At 46.2% G+C, this 19,730-nt stretch overlaps 3 protein-coding genes across 13 annotated transcripts in view; 2 read left to right on the top strand and 1 right to left on the bottom strand.

The window, feature by feature from the left end:
* The window catches only part of LOC309364535 (uncharacterized protein), a 140,853-nt gene that overhangs the window by 82,800 nt on the left and 38,323 nt on the right, over positions 1–19,730 (top strand). The gene's annotated exons all lie outside the window — the stretch shown is intronic.
* LOC309364496 (uncharacterized protein) overlaps positions 1–19,730 on the bottom strand; it is a 54,828-nt gene that overhangs the window by 11,445 nt on the left and 23,653 nt on the right. For 8 of the 9 annotated variants that reach the window (XM_081901916.1, XM_081901913.1, XM_081901914.1 and 5 more), the window contains one exon: positions 16,700–18,943. In XM_081901916.1, coding sequence (XP_081758042.1) covers positions 17,346–18,943 — 1,598 coding nt within the window. In that variant the 3' untranslated portion in view covers positions 16,700–17,345. Of the gene's footprint in view, positions 1–16,699; positions 18,944–19,730 lie in introns of those variants that run through there. The other variant, XR_014165849.1, reaches the window with a different exon arrangement.
* On the top strand, positions 2,983–9,720 carry LOC309364494 (uncharacterized protein). 2 transcript variants are annotated; one of them, XM_081901908.1, is made up of 3 exons: positions 2,983–3,222; positions 4,261–4,449; positions 6,452–9,720. In XM_081901908.1, exons 2-3 carry the CDS (start codon positions 4,416–4,418, stop codon positions 8,560–8,562), a joined length of 2,145 nt encoding a protein of 714 aa, XP_081758034.1. In that variant the 5' UTR covers positions 2,983–3,222; positions 4,261–4,415; the 3' UTR covers positions 8,563–9,720. The 2 variants fall into 2 exon arrangements, with proteins under 2 accessions (XP_081758034.1, XP_081758035.1); XM_081901909.1 differs by lacking the exon at positions 4,261–4,449.

The raw sequence follows: 19,730 nt of genomic DNA, 5'->3' as shown, positions 1-19,730 counted from the left end.
CCAAATTTTTAAATTTTGTTGGGGGGACCCATACTTCAAGATCCAAAGGGGGATTCAAATCATCTTATTACTGCGTTGATGTCCAAATCAGTCCCAATCAGTGCAAACAGAGTTCATAGTTCTATCCAGTCTTATCTTGGTGTTGCCACATCATATCTTGTTCATATAATTTCTCTTTTTCCTTTACGATCTCTTCTGTTAGTCTCCTTAAGCCGATAAACAAATATAATAATCCTGTGTGAATTTCCCGTTCTTCCAATCTAAGTCCAGATGGTTTCCATATATCATCTCCTTCGTAGATAACATCACTCTTTCCATCATAAATTAGGCAGTTGTCTCCCACTGAGGAGTTAATCCACGATATGTAAACAGCTTTGTTTCTCTCTTTCTCCTCCCAGACTCAAGACCTCCGACAGTGCCTCCCAAAATGGCGACGGCATTTTTAACTGTGTCGTTCCAAAACTCTTAACTTTCCAGCTTCGTCTTGGAACATTGCTTTGGTTCGAAAGTTTATCTCCACACAGCCTTAAATCCACAGCTTAAGTCCTTAAAACGACATTTCTGACTCATTAGGGGAGGGGATTCTTGTTTAATCACATAGAGAAAGAAAGGAGGGTTTTCCCCCCCTCCCCCGTCAGTCATTTGCCATACCGTATCTTGACGTATCTTCTCATATTTTATTCTTGTCTTGTTTATCAGAGATCTCTTCTGTCAGCAGTCTTTACTCCCCCTCTTTCCTTGAAGTATGTGCAATTTATCTCGTCCAAATTGTTTCTTTTGAAGATTCTTGCAGCTAGTGGCGCGAATCAGGGACAGCATTGAGGAGTGCCAGAATCCCACAGGAGGGCTTTGTGCCTAGTGCCCCCATCCCCACAAATTCGGGGGTGGTATAGGGCACAGCAGGCAAGGGCTGCCCCCCCCCCACAATCTTGGAGGGGTTAAGGAGGCTAATTACCCCCATCATAGCCTCCAAATTACCTTGTGTGGGTTGGAGAGATGTTATTGTCAGCCATCTTCCGATGCGCCCCCTAGTGGCCCCCCGTAAATGGAACACTGCTAACTGAACAACTTGCCTTTTGCTCAGTGTACTCCTGGAAATCCGAGCTGATCAATTTTTTAAAGAACACTCTGCAAGTGTTACAATCCATTCCAACCAGTACTATTATCTTAGTAGATGACTTCAATGTTTGTTGCAATGTTTGTTGCAATGTTTGTTTGCGAGAGCAAACTGAATGATCTTCTGTCTTTGACTTCCTGGACATGTGCTGAGTGCTACACCCCAAAGGTGTACCACCCCCGAAGGTTCATAATTCTTACTCTTGTATTGACCACATCATCTTTACATAAAGCACTATGGGAGAGAGTGAAAGATGAGGAACTAGACCTCATCATTGTATCTGAGCATGCTCCAATCTTTTTTCCTCTGACAATTAAATAGTTCACTAGAAGTAGGGACGCGGGTGGTCAAACCCACTGAGCCTCTTGGGCTTGTCGATTAGAAGGTCGGCGGTTCGAATCCCCATGACAGAGTGAGCTCCCGTTCTGTCCCAGCTCCTGCCAATCTAGCAGTTCGGAAGCACACCAGTGCAGGGAGGTAAATAGGTACTGCTGCAGCAGGAAGGTAAATGGCATTTCCATGCACTCTAGTTTCCGTCACAGAAGAAGAAGAGTTTGGATTTGATATCCTGCTTTATCACCACCCGAAGGAGTCTCAAAGCGGCTAACATTCTCCTTTCCCTTCCTCCCCCACAACAAACACTCTGTGAGGTGAGTGGGGCTGAGAGACTTCAGAGAAGTGTGACTGGCCCAAGGTCACCCAGCAGCTGCATGTGGAGGAGCGGAGACTCGAACCCAGTTCCCCATATTATGAGTCTACTGTTGTTAACCACTACACCACACTGGCTCCCAGAAGAGATTTAGCCATGCTGGCCACATAACCCAGAAAGTTATCTAGACAAACGCTGGCTCCCTCGGCCTGAAAGTGAGATGAGGGCCGCAACCCCACAGTTGCCTTTGACTGGATTTGACCATCCAGGGGTCCTTTACCTTACCTTTTTACCTATTTCACTAGAAGTATTTGCCTACATAGAAGGAGTTTTATTATACAACTGCTTAAGTGCAAGGTTTTGGAGAAAGCATTTATGAGCTTAATTAAACATTTACATTTGAGCTCATCAGAAATACTTTGGGTCAATGGCCATAATTTCACATTTAAAAAGAAAAACCAAAAAAGCTCCACCTCTTTTGTGCAGGAATGCTCCTGCAACAAACAGCTGTATTAAAAAACTTTTTTTTAAATTGCTGTTGCAGGGAGAGGGAGAGGGGAAGAAGGAGTATTTTAATGATAATTTATAATAATAATTTATTTATTTTCTATTTCTATTATTTATTATTATTTTTATGCGAGTGTCTCAAAATCCTTGCCTGGCTTGAAACTACACACATTTTTGTTCAAATTTTTGACTTCCCTTTTGGGCAAATCTAGCACATCACAAACCATGTATTTGAAAACATAATTTTCTAAAAATTTGCCCAAAACGGACCTAGGCTTCCTGGCTTACAGCAGCCCTGACACCTTCGGTTTTGCTCCTCCGTGCAATTCTGAGATACAGGTATCTAGAAGTGCAATCCACTAAAATGAATGGTCCGGACTGAACCAAAGCTCCCCAGTCGCGGGCTGCACAATCCCAGACTCCCTGCTGCCTAGAGATTTGATTTGTTAAATTATTCTATATGATTGATGTTGCATTTGAGATGTTCTACTATGTTCTATCTTGTTGTTGTTATTTAATGCTTGTAAGCAGTTTTGGGATCCGTTTGAATGGAAAGTGGCCCAGAACTATAATCCAATCCAATGAATGAAATTCACCCCAGGGAAGCTTTGAATGGAGCTGAACTCTCCGCAAAGGGCGAATCCTCCCGGAAGCGAGAGCGCGGCGCCACCTGCAGGCCGGGAGCCGCCACGACAAGCCAGAAGTTAATAATAGCACCATACCGCTCTTCTTTCCCCTCCCCTTCCAATCAGCGCGGAGCAGCTGGACGTTCTAAGTCCTCCCTTCGCGGTGGCTGCTGGGAGTCGTAGTTTTCTCCCGCCACCGGGACGGTGAGATTCCGCGGCAGCCGCGCTCGGCGGCACTGGCTTTCCCGTCGTGCCTTGGGGCGAGAGCGAGAGGGGCGCGGAGGGCGGCGGCGGAGAAGGACGGCGGTCGAGCGGCGCTTGAGGTGGGCGCAGCGGGGGAGGGGCGAGGTTTCTGGAGGCCGCAAAGGGGGCCTCGGGGGCCGCTCGGGGGATGATGAGGGAGGTGGGGGGAGGGGAGGGAGGGAGGAAAGCCCCGTCGCGGAATCAGATCAGTGGTCCAGCCAGCTCAGTATTGCCTGCACGGGCTGGCAGCAGCTCTCCCTGGGCTCTTCCCGGCCCAACTGGGGATGGAGCCCGGGACCTTCTGCATGCCAAGCAGGTGCTCTGCCCGTGAGCCTCCTCCCTTCCCCCGAAGCTTAGGGATCCGCCTCCCACTGAATCTTGCAAAGGAGGCGACTGGGATCGCACAATGGAAGTTTCCACAAAGCTCCCTGCGCCCCAGTCCATTGGTCAGAGCAACAGTGTTGCCCACACGGACTGGCAGCGGCTCTCCCCAATGGCAGGCACAGGATCTTCTTCCCCAGCAAAACCCAGAGGTGAACCCAGGACCTTCTGCATGCAAAGCAGGTGCTCTCCCACGGAGCCACTGCCCTTCCCCAAGATGCCCAGATGTCCTGGTTTATCTGGTTAAATAAATAAAAGGCCTCGGCCCAGTATACCCGAAGGAGCGTCTCCTCCCCCATCGTTCTGCCCGGACACTGAGGTCCAGCTCCTAAGGCCTTCTGGCGGTTCCCTCCCTGCGAGAAGCCAAGTTACAGGGAACCAGGCAGAGGGCCTTCTCAGTGGTGGCACCTGCCTTGTGGAACGCCCTCCCACCAGATGTCAAAGAGAACAACAACTACCAGACTTTTAGAAGACATCTGAAGGCAGCCCTGTTTAGGGAAGCTTTTCATGTTTGATGTATTACAGTATTTAAATATTTTTGTGGAAGCCGCCCAGAGTGACTGGGGAAGCCCAGCCAGATGGGCAGGGTATAAATAATAAATTATTATTATTATTATTATTAAGGGGAGAGGCCTGGGTGAGCATGGTACTCAGCTGTCGTAGGAGTGGACTTTAAAGAAAACCAGAGTGTTTTCATTGTGGTGGCTTTTTTTCTGTCCCTTTTTACCGCTCTACAGTATCCTTCCTGGGATGCAGCAGTCTGTGAGAGGAAGGCTCCTCCTTTTCCAGCTTTCAAGCTCCCGTGATCTTTGCGAAGGTGGCTGTGCCCTTTTCCACAGAGGAGGAGTGGGCTTTGCTTTATCCAGGCCAGAGTGCCCTGCACAGGGAAGTTATGGAGGAGAATTATGGAAATCTGGATTCTGTGGGTAAGGTTCCTTCGTTTTCTTGGCTGAGTTACTGAAAGCAGGGAGTATTGGTGGTTTGTTTTTTTAATTATCTGTGTGAAGAATCTCCTGCAGCCATGCCAGATCCTTTCTGTCTCAGGATTCAGAAAACCATGGGGTAGGGGGAAAAGGATAATTTATTGTCCATTACGTTCCAGACCACCCTGGCCTTCCTGTGTAACAAAGGACCAGAGTGGTCCAAAATGGATTGAACGATAAATTGTTCCTCTGTGCTTTCTTTAAAACCCGTTCCCCAGTTGTTTAGGGTCCCCTGTTTATTTGCACTACAGTCGCTCCCTACCCCCTCTGCCTGTTCGAAGGATTGTCAAAAGCCCAGAATTTCTCTTGCTTTCAGAGACCGCCTGTCACCTTTGATCCTGTCTTGTTTGTAAGTTTGCTTCCTCCAGGAAGTGCTTCTTCTTACACTCCCCTGCCTTCCTTTCCCTGACTTAAGAAATCCCTTCATTCAGCCTGTTCTTGAAGGTTTCCTGTCCCCCAGACCTCCCTCCCTTACCAACCCCTTCTAATTCTGTTTTCCTTCCCTTCTGGGGTAAAACCAGTGTGTTGGAGTGTCTGGCTAGAATAGGCATGGGCAACCTCAGCCCACCAGATGTTTTGGGACTACAGTTCCCATTATCCCTGACCACTAGTCCTGTTAGCTAGTCCTGACCTTTAAAGCTCTAAATGGCCTCGGTCCAGTATATCTGAAGGAGCATCTCCACCCCCATCGTTCTGCCCAGACACTGAGGTCCAGCGTCAAGGACCTTCTGGCAGTTTCCTCACTGTGAGAAGCCAAGTTACAGGGAACCAGGCAGAGGGCCTTCTTGGTAGTGGCACCCACCCTATGGAACGCCCTCCCACCAGATGTCAAAGAGAACAACAACTACCAGACTTTTAGACAACATCTGAAGGCCCTTTTCAGGAAAGCTTTTAATGTTTGGGTCGTTACTGTATTTTAATATTGTGTTGGAAGCCAACCAGGGTGGCTGGGGAAACCCAGCCAGATGGGCGGGGTATAAATAATAATAATTAATAATAATAATAATAATAAGCTAAGGATCATGGGAGTTGTAGTCCCAAAACATCTGGCAGGCTGAGGTTGCCTATGCCTGGACAACCTGGGAGACCAAGGTTCAAATCACCACTCGGCCAGGAAACTCACTAGAATGAGTTTCTTGGGACTGTCTCTCATCACAGGGTTGTTGGGGTTAATTGAGGTTGGGAAGAGCCGAGTATGGCACCTGGAACTCCTTGGAGAAAAAGGTGAAGAGAAATGCAATAAATAAAGTAAAGCTTCCACCAGACTTCCCCTCTGCCATTCTCTGTCTCACACTGCTCTCTCTTCCCCCTCTTCCTCTTCTCTCCTTCACCCTCTGTATTTTTCACTTGCTGAATCTCTACATTTCACCCTCTGTTTCTAGCTCCCCTCTACTTGTTTTCTCTTAGTTGTGACACCCTTGGAAAGTGGAGCCAGCTGCTATGTTATTCTCCTGCTGTGAGTATTTCTTAGTTATGACTGTACAGTGCTATCTCGGGTTACATACTTAATTCGTTCCAGAGGTCCATACTTAACCTGAAACTGTTCTTAACCTGAAGCACCACTTTAGCTAATGGGGCCTCCTGCTGCCGCCACGTCGCCAGAGCCCGATTTCTGTTCTTATCCTGAGGCAAAGTTCTTAAGCTGAAGCACTATTTCTGGGTTAGTGGAGTGTGTAACCTGAAGTGTATGTAACCCGAGGTACCACTGTATTGCCAAGGAGAACCTCTCTTTCTGTCAGGTAATCAATCTTGCTTGCAGCTGCAGAGCCAGACCTGAGACCCAAAGCTGTTTTAATACAGGCAAATCGGTTGTTACCTGTACATTGCAGGATCTGCCTCCCCACTGTCTTTCCCATTCTGTCATTCACACAGTAAATGGCTGGGATTGTTCCCTAATTTGGGGAGCTGTTCCTCCCTGATCAGGTTTCCCTTTGTATTCCTGCAGGTGATGGGAGGGAGAGCAACAAAGAGGATGAACAGCAGAGAATTAAAACTGAAGCAGAAGAGAATTTGAGGGAGAAAGCTGTTGTTCCAGAAGGCACCGGCTTCAGTGAAATTGTGATGCCAGAAGAATGTCCCACAGGAAAGAAACAGGCAAAAATCCCCCGAGGTACAAGAGCCCTAACTAGGATATCAAACCTTAGAAATTTTAGAAGATTGCATGAAGGGGAGAAACCATTTAAATGTTCAGAATGTGGAAGGAGCTTCAACTACAGGAAACATCTCATTGTGCATGAAAGAATCCACACAGGTGAGAAACCATATAAATGCTCCGAGTGTGGAAAGAGCTTCACTCAGAGCAGTACCCTTTTTAATCATCGAAGGATCCATACAGGAGAGAAACCGTTTGAATGCTCAGAGTGTGGAAAGAGCTTCACTAGCAGCAGCAGTCTTTCATATCATCAACGAGTCCACACTGAAGAGAAACCTTATAAATGTTTTCATTGCGAAAAGAACTTCAGCCAGAGGAGTGAGCTTCATTCTCATCAGAGAATCCACACAGGGGAGAAACCTTATAAATGCTCAGAGTGTGGGAAGAGTTTTACTCACAGCAGTAGCCTTTCTTATCATCAAAGGGCTCATAAAGGAGAAAAACCATATAAATGTTCCGAGTGTGGGAAGAGTTTCTGTCAGAGCAGTGGCCTCATCTCTCATCAAAGAATCCACACAGAAGAAAAACCATACAAATGCTCAGTGTGTGGAAAGAACTTCACTCATAACAGTAGCCTTTGTAAACATAAAAGAATCCATACAGGAGAGAAACCATATACATGCTCAGAGTGTGGAAAGAGCTTCACTAATAGTAGTAGCCTTTCCTATCATGAAAGAACCCACACAGGAGAGAAGCCGTATAAATGTTTTCATTGTGGAAAGAGCTTCAGCCAGAGCAATCACCTTCTTTCTCATCAAAGAATCCATACAAGAGAAAAACTGTATAAATGCTCAGAGTGCGGAAAGAGCTTTACTCATAGCAGTAGCCTTTCTTACCATCAAAAAATGCACACAGGAGACAAACCGTTTAAATGTTCTGAGTGTGGAAAGAGTTTTTTTCAGAGCTATGGCCTTCTTTATCATCAAAGAATCCACACTGGAGGAAAACCCTATAAATGCCTGGTGTGTGGCAAAAATTTCAGTCATAGCAGTAGTCTTTCTAGTCATCAGAGACTCCACACAGGAGAGAAACCGTATAAATGTTCAGAGTGTGGAAAGAGCTTCACTAATACTAGCAGCCTTTCTTACCATCAAAAAATTCATATAGGAGAGAAACCATTTAGATGTTGCGAGTGTGGAAAGAGTTTCTGTCAGAGCTATGACCTGCTTAATCATCAAAGAATCCACACTGGAGTGAAACCATATATATGCTCAGTGTGTGGCAAGAACTTCACTCATAGCAGTAGCCTGTCTAATCATCAGAGACTCCATACAGGCGAGAAACCATTTAAATGTTCAGAATGTGGGAAAAGCTTTAGTCACAACAGTAACCTTACTTACCATCAAAATACCCATTCAAGTGAAAAAATCTTTAAATGCTCAGAGTGTGGAAAGAGCTTCAGTTGTAGCCAAACCTTAACAATACACTACAGACTACATACAGGAGAGAAAGCATTTACATGTTCAGAGTGTGGAAAGAGCTTCAACCAGAAGACTCACCTCACTAACCATCAAAGGACCCATACGGGAGAGAAACCATATAAATGCTTAGACTGTGGGAAGAGCTTCAGCCGAAGCAATACCCTCTCTAATCATCAGAGGCTCCATACGGGAGAGAAACCATATACATGCTCGGAGTGTGGGAAGAGCTTCGCTCAGAGCAGTGGCCTTTCTTCCCATCAAAGAATCCACGCAGGAGAGAAATCACATAAATGCTTAGAGTGTGGGAAGAGCTTCACTAATAATGTTAGCCTTTCTTATCATCAGAGAATCCACACGGAAGAGAAATCGTATACATCAGGGGTGGAGATCCTTTTGGGCTCTGGGAGCCAGATCATTATCTGGCCCCACCAAGAGGGCCAAACGGGACCGGTGGGTGGAACACACCACCTGTCAATCACATGATGTCATCGCGACGGCGCATGACTGGCAGGTGGCTTGCTGCACTTGCCAGTCAAAACCCTTGCAGTGTTCCCTGGTGGCCATCAGCCAGGCATTTGGGAGCCGTGCAGAAGGAGCGTCGCAAGCACTTTGCTCCAAGCGCAGGACCAGCAAAGTGCCTCTTTCTCTCCTCCTTATCAGCTGTTGAGGAGAGGAGAAACAAGCCTGTGTTTTGCAAGCCTGCTGCCGACGCTTGCAAAATGAAATGGTCCCAATCCCCCATGCATTGCTAGGCAGAGGGTTACATCCTGTTTTGGCTGCGCTTGCCCATTCCATCATGGGGGCAGACCTGTGCAGCCAAGGCAGAATTGAATCCTGCTTTCCTGTCCATCAGCTTATGTCAAGTGCTGGTGTGCTTGGCTGAAATGAAGGAGAGAGACCTGGTTGGAACATGGTGTACACAGTGGAGCGCTCGCGGGACTCGGATCAGGACCCTGGTTCGCCCATAAACGGCCACCTAAAAATGTGCAGCCTACTAGCCTGTCCAGCCCTTGACTACAGCATTCACAACATCCCTGGTAGGGCACCAAGATCAGACCAGGTGACTCTTCTATAATGTTGGAAATAGGTCTGAATATACCCTGTTGATTTGGGGTGGCTGCATTTGTTCTATCACCTGTGTCAGTTAAGCGGTGCCAGAATGTCTGCCACCTTCGCCTGTTTCATGCAAATGATTCTGTACTCCCCTACAGATTATAATTACTGAAATCACCAGTTTGCTACTGCAAAAGGTCAGTGGTGTGTCTGTTTTTACACATATTTGAACTCAAGAGAGTCACAAGCTCTACTTTTTGAACCTCATTGCCATTCAGCTACCACCTTACTGTTTTCCCCTTTGACTATTAGCCCTCTAAGATATAGTCCACAAAAGATGACCATGCTGCAGTCAATCTGTTAGCTTTTACAAGGCCACAAAGCTCAATATTTTTCTTGTTCTTTAAAAAAAAACATGTGGAATCCAAGTGCACACTGGATTTCACTGTAGCAAAATAGGGCAGGAGGACTGGGTTGTTTCTCTTGTGGTGGTGTGTAAAGATGTATAGGTTTTGCTACCTGTTACATGCACTCATAGTGATGTGAAAAATGAAAAAGTAAAACAGAAATGTTACTAGTTATTTGACAGTACTCAAATATTCCTTCTGTAGAATATTTCACAGGAACAGTTTCCCACATACCCTGCTCCAAACATAGTGATTCTCCAGGGTTTCAGGCAGGAGACATTGCCAGCCCTACCTGGAAAGCCCAGGGGCTGTACCTGAGTCTTTCTGCAGAGAAATCAGTTGCTCTCCTATAGTCCCTCTCCAAAGGACTCTGCATTACACAGTATCAGACCACTGATCTATCTAGCTCCATACTGACTACACTGACTGGCAGCAGCACTCCAAGGTTTTTTAACAGAGGTCCTGTGCTCAGGGACTGCGGTGGCCAGGATTCCTGCATTGCTGGGGTTGGAGTGTGTTGCTAGAGTGGTGCATGCTCTAGTTATCTCCCCCGCTTGGACTACTGCAATGCGCTCTACGTGGGGCTACCTTTGAAGGTGACCTGGAAACTGCAACTAATACAGAATGCGGCAGCTAGACTGGCGACTGGGAGCGGCCACTGAGACCATATAACACCAGTTCTGAAAGACCTACACTCCCTCCCAGTACATTTCTGAGCACAAGTCAAAGTGTTGGTGCTGACCTTTAAAGCCCTAAACAGCCTCAGCCCAGTATACCTGAAGGAGCGTCTCCACCCCCATCGTTCAGCCCGGACACTGAGGTCCAGCTCCGAGGGCCTTCTCTGCAAGAAGTGAGGATAAAGGGAACCAGACAGAGGACTGTGGAACTTCCTCCCATCAGATGTCGAGGAAATAAACAACTATCTGACTTTTAGAAGACATCTGAAGGCAGCCCTGTTTAGGGAAGTTTTTAATGTTTGATGTTTTGTCGTGTTTTTAATATTCTGTTGGGAGCTGCCCAAAGTGGCTGGGGAGCCCAACCAGATAGGCGGGATATAAGTAATTATTATTATTACTATTAGACTAGATGACTGTCAGGGTCCCTTCCAACTCTACAATTCTGTGATTCTTCCATGGATTGAACCATGAGAAGCATGTGCTCTGCCACTGAACATCCTCAGAGCTTTCTCAGCCGGAGCTGTAACTAAAAAAAGGTAAAGGGACCCCTGACTATTAGGTCCAGTCGCAGACGACTGGGGTTGCGGCGCTCATCTCGCTTTATTGGTCGAGGGAGCCGGCGTACAGCTTCCGGGTCATGTGGCCAGCATGACTAAGCCACTTCTGGCAAACCAGAGCAGTGCACGGAAACGCTGTTTACCTTCCCGCTGGAGTGGTACCTATTTATCTACTTGCACTTGACGTGCTTTCAAACTGCTAGGTTGGCAGGAGCAGGGACCGAGCAACGGGAGCTCACCCCGTCGCGGGGATTCGAACCGCTGACCTTTTGATCGGCAAGTCCTAGGCTCTGTGGTTTCACCCACAGCGCCACCCGCTTCCCTAACTAAAGAAAACATGAAGGTTGGTGTTGCTAACAGAACAATAGAGTTGGATATCTTGCGGCATGGAGACATCAAGCTCCAGGGCTGGAGCAATTCATGTTGTTACTACTACCTCTTGCCCAAAGACAGCAGTTTGTTCTTTTTTTTGTTGCATTATTATTCTTGGAAGTACAACTGGGAATTCTTTGTATGACTTCAGGGCTTCATTCCCTGACTGGTCTGACTGACAGATCATAGAACTGTTGAGGTGGAAGGGACCCTGAGAATCATCTAGTCAAACCCCAGGGAATAGAGGAATGTAGCTGTCCCATATGGGGATCGAACCTGCAACCTTTGCGGAGGGGAGAAGGGTTCTGAAGGAGCTTCCTCCTGCGTAGGCCTGACCTAACAAAGACAAACCTCTTCACATGTTTCTCCTCAAGCTGTATGTACTGTTTTGGTCAAATTTTACCTCAGTAAAGGTTCTCATCTCTCTATGGACTCATGCCTGCTTTATTCCAGTCACTCTGCTAGGACAGCATTAAGATAAATTCAACAGTTTAAACAAGTTTTGATGGGTACAATAATGGAATACTGAATGGTTTCGTTTTTGTAAAATATGCAGGGATTTAGGATATGCAAAATGAACCATGGAAAAAGAAGGAAAGTCATTGATACAGTGGTGCCCTGCAAGACGAACGCCTCGCAAGACGGAAAACCCGCTAGACGAAAGGGTTTTCTGTTTTGGAGGCGCTTCGCAAAACGAATTTCTTTATGGGCTTGCTTCACAAGACGAAAATGTCTTGCGAGTTCCCGCGGGTTTTTTCCCCTCCCCCCCTTTTCCTAAGCCGCTAAGCCGCTTAACAGCTGATCCGCTGATAAGCCGCTTAACAACTGATCGCTAAAAGCCGCTAAACCGCTAATAGCGCTAATCCGCTAAGCTGTCAATGGGCTTGCTTCGCAAGACGAAAAAACCGCTATACGAAGAGCCTCACGGAACGAATTAATTTCATCTTGCGAGGCACCACTGTATCTTAAGGGTGTGTGTGAGAGAGAGCGAATGTGTGAATGTTAACATGCCAGGGGACCGGGGACACCCTGAAAAGATAATGCTTGGAGTCTGAAATATCTCCTTTGGCAGCATGATTTGTTAATAAACACCCCCTCCCCAAAAATTGGTTTAGCGGCCCCTGCCTTCCTGCTTTTGTGTTAACCCAAACTAAGGCCTGGGGGCCAGATCCGGCCCAATCACCTTCTAAATCTGGCCTGCAGACAGTCTGGGAATCAGTGTGTTTTTACAAGGAATGTGTCCTTCTATTTAAAATGCATCTCTGGGGTATTTGTGGGGCCTGCCTGGTGTTTTTACATGAGTAGAATGTGTGCTTTTATTTAAAATGCATCTCCGGGTTATTTGTGGTGCATAGGCATCCGTTCATTTTTACCCCCAGAATATAGTCTGCCCCCCCCCAAGGTCTGAGGGACAGTGGACTGGCCCTGAAAAGTTTGCTGACCCCTGTGTTAACCTGCTGCAACAGGGCAGGTTTGACCGAAGTGGGTTTCAAGGATGTGATGGACTCTCTGTGCTGTAACACTGTTAATTGGTTGCGGCTAATTATGGGCTTCTGGTTCTAGGCTGGCTTTGCCTTCCCTACAGTTATGTCCGACTAACATATTGCAAAGCTAGGGAGCTTTTTTCAGGTCAGAGGGGTCATATTCCCCAGTGGGAAGCCCCACAGCAGGATCCGAGTGCGACGACAACACTTCTCTCCTATAGTTTCCAGCACATGGTATTCAGAAGTGCAGGGCCTTGAAACATATGCAGGTAGAACATAGTGGTTCCTGCCCGCAGGCTTACGATTGTCATGGCACAAAAGGAAAAAGGGACCTGGGAGGAAGAGGAAAAAGACAAACTCACTCACCAGTCAAATAAGGTCAGAACTCCTTATCTGGATTTCACATTTCTTTTAAGTGCATCATATTGTTTTGGCAGCTGCAATATTTTTATTTTTTTGTGTTTTCACATATCTCCATGCATTTCACTGTAAAAACGCACAACGATGAAATTAAAACTTCCATACACTCAAAACACATTCAAAGGTTTTAATAAAAAATATATCTTTATTAAATAATTTTCCAAATGAAATGCTCATATGATCTCAACAATCAAGTGTTAGAAACCACCCAAAATAGCATGAGATACAAAGTTCTTCTTCCTGTTCGCGAGAGATTTGAATGGGGAAATCCTTTCAATTTCTTAATAAGGGGCAGTGGGGTGAGGAAGGTTGGGGCCACATCCACACCATTTAAAGCAATATGAAGCCGCTTTAAACACTCATGGCTTCTTCCCCCAAAGAAACTGGGAGCTATAGTTTGAATAGGGTGCTGAGAGTCGTTAGGAGATGCCCTTGTTCCCCTCCCAGACCTACATTCCCAGAGTTCCTAACGCTAACTAGAATTCTAACCCTAATCCTAAACATTAACCTTTAACCCAAGCTACAATTCCCAGAGTTCCCTGCCAAGAAGGGAACCCTACCGCTACAATTCCCAGAGTTCCCTGCCAAGAAGGGAACCCTACCTCTACAATTCCCAGAGTTCCCTGCCAAGAAGGGAACCCTACCTCTACAATTCCCAGAGTTCCCTGCCAAGAAGGGAACCCTACCTCTACAATTCCCAGAGTTCCCTGCCAAGAAAGGAACCCTACCTCTACAGTTCCCAGAGTTCCCTGCCAAGAAAGGAACCCTACCTCTACAATTCCCAGAGTTCCCTGCCAAAAAAGGAACCCTACCTCTACAATTCCCAGAGTTCCCTGCCAAGAAGGGAACCCTACCTCTACAATTCCCAGAGTTCCCTGCCAAGAAAGGAACCCTACCTCTACAATTCCCAGAGTTCCCTGCCAAGAAGGGAACCCTACCTCTACAATTCCCAGAGTTCCCTGCCAAGAAAGGAACCCTACCTCTACAATTCCCAGAGTTCCCTGCCAAGAAAGGAACCCTACCTCTACAATTCCCAGAGTTCCCTGCCAAGAAAGGAACCCTACCTCTACAATTCCCAGAGTTCCCTGCCAAGAAAGGAACCCTACCTCTACAATTCCCAGAGTTCTCTGCCAAGAAGGGAACCCTACCTCTACAATTCCCAGAGTTCCCTGCCAAGAAGGGAACCCTACCTCTACAATTCCCAGAGTTCCCTGCCAAGAAAGGAACCCTACCTCTACAATTCCCAGAGTTCCCTGCCAAGAAAGGAACCCTACCTCTACAATTCCCAGAGTTCCCTGCCAAGAAGGGAACCCTACCTCTACAGTTCCCAGAGTTCCCTGCCAAGAAGGGAACCCTACCTCTACAATTCCCAGAGTTCCCTGCCAAGAAGGGAACCCTACCTCTACAGTTCCCAGAGTTCCCTGCCAAGAAGGGAACCCTACCTCTACAATTCCCAGAGTTCCCTGCCAAGAGGGGAACCCTACCTCTACAGTTCCCAGAGTTCCCTGCCAAGAAGGGAACCCTACCTCTACAATTCCCAGTTTCCTGCCAAGAAAGGAACCCTACCGCTACAATTCCCAGAGTTCCTAACTCTAACTCTATTCCTAATGCTAACATTTACCCCTTAACCCGAGCTACAATTCCCAGAGTTCCCTGCCAAGAAAGGAACCCTACGCCTACCCCCTTAACCAGAACTACAATTCCCAGAGTTCCCTGGCAAAAAGGGATCCATAACCCTAACTCTAACACTAATGCTAACCTTTAACCCGAGCTACAATTCCCAGAGTTCCCTGCCAAGATGGGAACCCTACCCCTACCCCTACTCCTACATCTACCCACCACCCCTACACTGTATAGGGAAACCAAACCAATGCAAACAGAAGCTGAACCACAGGGTCACGCTGTTTCTCCTGGATTGTGGATTTTTGAAAGGATATTAACTTTTCACTGGTGCTGTTTGAAGGCATACTGGGGATTGAGGACACCACATTGATGACCCCTGAATACGAGGTTGACTCCCCCCCTAAACTTTGTGACATTGCTGAAGGGCAGAACTTAATAATGTGGTCGGGGAGAGGTGGGAATGGAGCCAGGGCCGTCAATAAGAAGAATCTCAGACTGCCAGAATATTTTTTGCTCATGGCTTCATTACTCCTTCTTTCCAGGAGAGTGTTAGGTGGGGTACAGTGGTACCTCGGGTTAAGTACTTAATTCGTTCCGGAGGTCCCTTCTTAACCTGAAACTGTTCTTAACCTGAAGTACCACTTTAGTTAATGGGGCCTCCCGCTGCCACCACGCCACTGCTGCGCAATTTCTGTTCTCATCCTGAAGCAAAGTTCTTAACCCAAGGTACTATTTCTGGGTTAGCAGAGTCTGTAACCCGAGGTACCACTGTAGTTATAAATGCGCCACCATACCAAAAAAAAAGCAAAAATGAAAGAGGCCACCCTACCTCAGGTTTGCCTACTTGTGATGTTTGCTGAGAACATGCAATTAAATCGTTTTTCTGTATGGTTTGTGTGTCATTGTGTGTTGACCTAAGATTGCTTCACACTGCTCAGATGAGTGGGTTCTTTCCATGTAGAAATCCTTCTCCTGTCACGAGTATTTTTTCAGACTCCACACATTATGCATGACCACCCTCCATAAAGTTGTTATCAGTGCTTTTTTCCTTAAAAAATGGTACTCTCATTTTCCTATTCATATTGAAATACTGCCTCTCAATGAGGCCAAACTTAGATTCACAAAATGTTTCTGTGTACCCCCAGAAAAAGCACTGGTTGTAACAACAACAACAACGATTTATTATTTATACCCTGCCCATTTGGCTGGGTTCCCTCAGCCACCCTGGGCGGCTCTCAACAGAATATTAAAAACACAATAAAACATCACACATTAAAAACTTCCATATTTATTTAAGGTAAAGGTAAAGGGACCCCTGACTATTAGGTCCAGTCGTGACCGACTCTGGGGTTGCGGCGCTCATCTCGCTTTAATGGTCAAGGGAGCCGGCGCACAGTTTCCGGGTCATGTGGCCAGCAGGACTAAGCCGCTTCTGGCAAACCAGAGCAGCGCACGGAAACGCCATTTACCTTCCCGCCAGAGTGGTACCTATTTATCTACTTGTACTTTGACGTGCTTTCAAACTGCTAGGTTGGCAGGAGCAGGGACCGAGCAACAGGAGCTCGCCCTGTCACGGGGATTCGAACCGCTGACCTTCTGATTGCCAAGTCCTAGGCTCTGTGGTTTAAGCCACAGCGCCACCCACGTCCCTCCCTATCTATTTACTTACACCCAAAAGACATGGTGTTTCTTGTTCCACTTGGCGACGATTCACAATCCAGCCTGGATTTTTTTACCGGTATCTTGATCCACTGTTGCAGCCCAAAATGGGAAACATATACAGTGGTACCTCGGGTTACATACGCTTCAGGTTACAGACTCCGCTAACCCAGAAATAGTGCTTCAGGTTAAGAACTTTGCTTCAGGATAAGCACAGAAATCATGCTCCGGCGGCGCGGTAGCAGCTAAAGTGGTGCTTCAGGTTAAGAACAGTTTCAGGTTAAGTATGGACCTCTGGAACGAATTAAGTACTTAACCTGAGGTACCACTGTATTGAAATAATAATGCAGTCACCACACAGAAGCAGCTTAAGATCCAAATAGTTTACTGTTGTAGAAGATGAGGCTCAGTAAAACAGTTACAGACATAGATATACACAGCTTGTAGGCTTCTACAGATACAGATATATACAGATACATAAGAGTACAAGGCATTTCCATTATTCTAAGTAAACTCACCAATTCAGGACATAACACTGGACAACAAATAGACTCTACTACTGAGCTTACATGCATTAACCACAGATATAGGGGCAGTGGGCCATTACCATAGCAACTGGCTTGGCTGACCTTGCACCTTGTTTACCTCACCCAGGGGTGATTTACGCTCATAAAGGAAATTAAGCCTTTCTCATATCCAGTTACTCAAACACCCCTTCTTTAATTTTGTTCATGATATTGGCTTTCATTTGCTGGCAGAAAACCTAGCCGTTTCACCAGTTATTCACAGTTACATGCTGCAAGAGGCTTTTATCAGTATATCTGTCAGATTTTTTTCTGTGGGGCAGAATCGTAATTCAATTAGTTTCTGTTCCACCTGGTCTCTTACATCATGATATTTGAGATCCACGTGTTTATATCTCTGTTGTGACTTTCTTGGACTCAGCCATATGAATACAGGTCTGGTTGTCCTCAAATATTGTGATTGGCTCCAACACAGGTAGACCCATATCATTTAACAGTTGTTTAAACAATCTTCTCCCCTATGCGTAAAGCTTTTCTCACACCCACCTGTATGGAGCCTCTGATGATAACGAAGGCCATTGCTCTGAGCAAAGCTCTTTCCACACACTAAGCATTTATACGGCTTCTCCCCTGTGTGGATTCTTTGGTGATTAAAAAGCGTACTGCTCTGAGTGAAGCTCTTCCCACACTCTAAGCATTTATACGGTTTCTCCCCTGTGTGGATTCTCTGATGACTAAGAAGGATACTGTTATGGATGAAACACTTTCCACAAATGGAACATTTATGTGGCTTCTCTCCTGTGTGGATTCTCTGATGACGAGACAGGCCAGCACGATCAGTGAAGTTATTTCCACACTCTGAGCACTTATAAGGTCTTTCACCAGTGTGGGTTCTTTCATGATAAGTAAGGTTGCTGCCATGACTGAAGCTTTTCCCACACTCGGCACATTTAAATGGTTTCTCACCTGCATGAAGTCTCTGATGACTACGAAGACTTTTGCTATGAGTGAAGCTCTTTCCACACTCTGGGCATTTATACGGTTTCTCTCCTGTGTGGATTCTTTGATGACTAAGAAGGTCACTTTGCTGGCTGAAGCACTTTCCACAACTGGAACACTTATGTGGCTTCTTTGTGTGGATTCTTTGGTGATTAAAAAGCGTACTGCTCTGAGTGAAGCTCTTTCCGCACTCTGGGCATTTATACGGTTTCTCTCCTGTGTGGATTCTTTGATGGCTAAGAAGGCGACTGTTCTGGCTAAAGCACTTTCCACAATCGGAACATTTATGCGGCTTCTCTCCTGTGTGGATTCTCTGATGACGAGAAAAGCTACTACGGTCAGTGAAGCTCTTTCCACACACTGAGCACTTATATGGTTTTTCTCCTGTGTGGATTCTTTGATGGGTAAGAAGGTTGGAGCTCAGACGGAAACTCTTTCCGCACTCTGAACATTTATACCGTTTCTCTCCTCTGAGTGAAGAGCTCTGAGTGAAGCTCTTTCCACACTCTAAGCATTTATACAGTTTCTCCCCTGTGTGGAATCTTTGATTACTAAGAAGGTCAATTTTCTGGCTGAAGCACTTTCCACAACTGGGACATGTATGTGTATTCTCTCCTGTGTGGATTCTTTGGTGATTAAAAAGCGTACTGCTCTGAGTGAAACTCTTTCCACACACCGAGCACTTATATGGTTTTTCTCCAGTGTGGATTCTTTGATGAGTTAGAAGGTTGTAGCTCAGACAAAAACTCTTTCCGCACTCTGAACATTTATACGGTTTATCTTCTGTGTGAATTCTTTCATGTACAAGAAGATGTGATTTGTAGTTGAAACTCCTTCCGCACTCTGAACATTGAAACCGTTTATCCCCATCATGTTTTCTTCCCATGGTGCTAAGGCTTGATATTCTAGTTGGGCTTTTTGCACAAAGAGAGACATTTTCCTCTTTCTTGCCTGTGTAAGGTCCTTCCAGAATTGAAATTTCATTGAAGCTAGCACCATCTGGAACAATAGCATCCTTCCTCACATTTTCTTCTGCTTCAGTTTTAATTCTCTGGGGTTCATTCTCTTGACTGCTCTCCTTCTGATCACCTGCAGGAATACAAAGAGGAACCTGATCAGGGAGGAACGGATACCCAAATTACGGAACAATTCCAATTAACAGCCATCTGAAACAGAGAAAGGGAAGGGAGGCAGCCACTGTTGATGGGCGATAACTGGCTGCTTATGTGGAGTATGTATAGAGCAGGGAAGGTTGACGGCCACATTCCACCTTGACCAATGTTTCTGGGGGACACAAGATGACGGTAATTTCAGCCAAAGGTGGGTATGGCCAGTCCACACTGTTTCTCTCACACATACACCTTTCCTTGTACACACACACAGCCCCCACCTCTGAGAACCAGCGAAGAGTCGGTTTTCCTCCTCATTTTGAGTTTCTGCTGAAATGAGGCTGCAATTTAATGTTGTATTTTAGTCTTGTTTTTAAGTTGTATTTCAATCTTTTTATATTTGGTGTTAGCCGCCCTGAGCCCGGTCTTGGCTGGCGAGGGTGGGGTATAAATACAATTATTACTATTATTTATTATTATTATTATTGGAACACTGGGCTGCACCTATCCCAGTACTGGGTCCGCTCCAATATCTTTCATCTTTTTGTCTCTGCTGGTAAAATCAGTGGGGTCTTGGGAGGTCAGAGAAATTTGCTCCGTGGACAGTGGGGAGGGCAGACCAGACCTTCAGAATTGAAGGTTGTTCATTTTATATTACAGAGCTCTGGGAGCTCAGAGTGAATTTGACATTGCACAAGACTCGTCATATGAAACAACCTGCCATTTTCTAGTTTCCCCCAGTCTGCCAGACCTGATTTAGAGGGGCA

This window comes from Podarcis melisellensis (assembly GCF_964234715.1).
Source record: "Podarcis melisellensis genome assembly, chromosome: 2".
Lineage (NCBI taxonomy): Eukaryota > Metazoa > Chordata > Lepidosauria > Squamata > Lacertidae > Podarcis > Podarcis melisellensis.
This window is presented reverse-complemented; position numbering and strand designations above follow the sequence as displayed.

What these genes read in the sequence shown, in the direction of transcription:
- LOC309364494 (XM_081901908.1), top strand. Translation starts at nt 4,416, where the DNA reads ATGGAGGAGAATTATGGAAATCTGGATTCTGTGG. An exon ending in TGGAAATCTGGATTCTGTGG is followed by an intron (nt 4,450 to 6,451) that starts GTAAGGTTCCTT and finishes GTATTCCTGCAG; the next exon opens with GTGATGGGAGGGAGAGCAAC.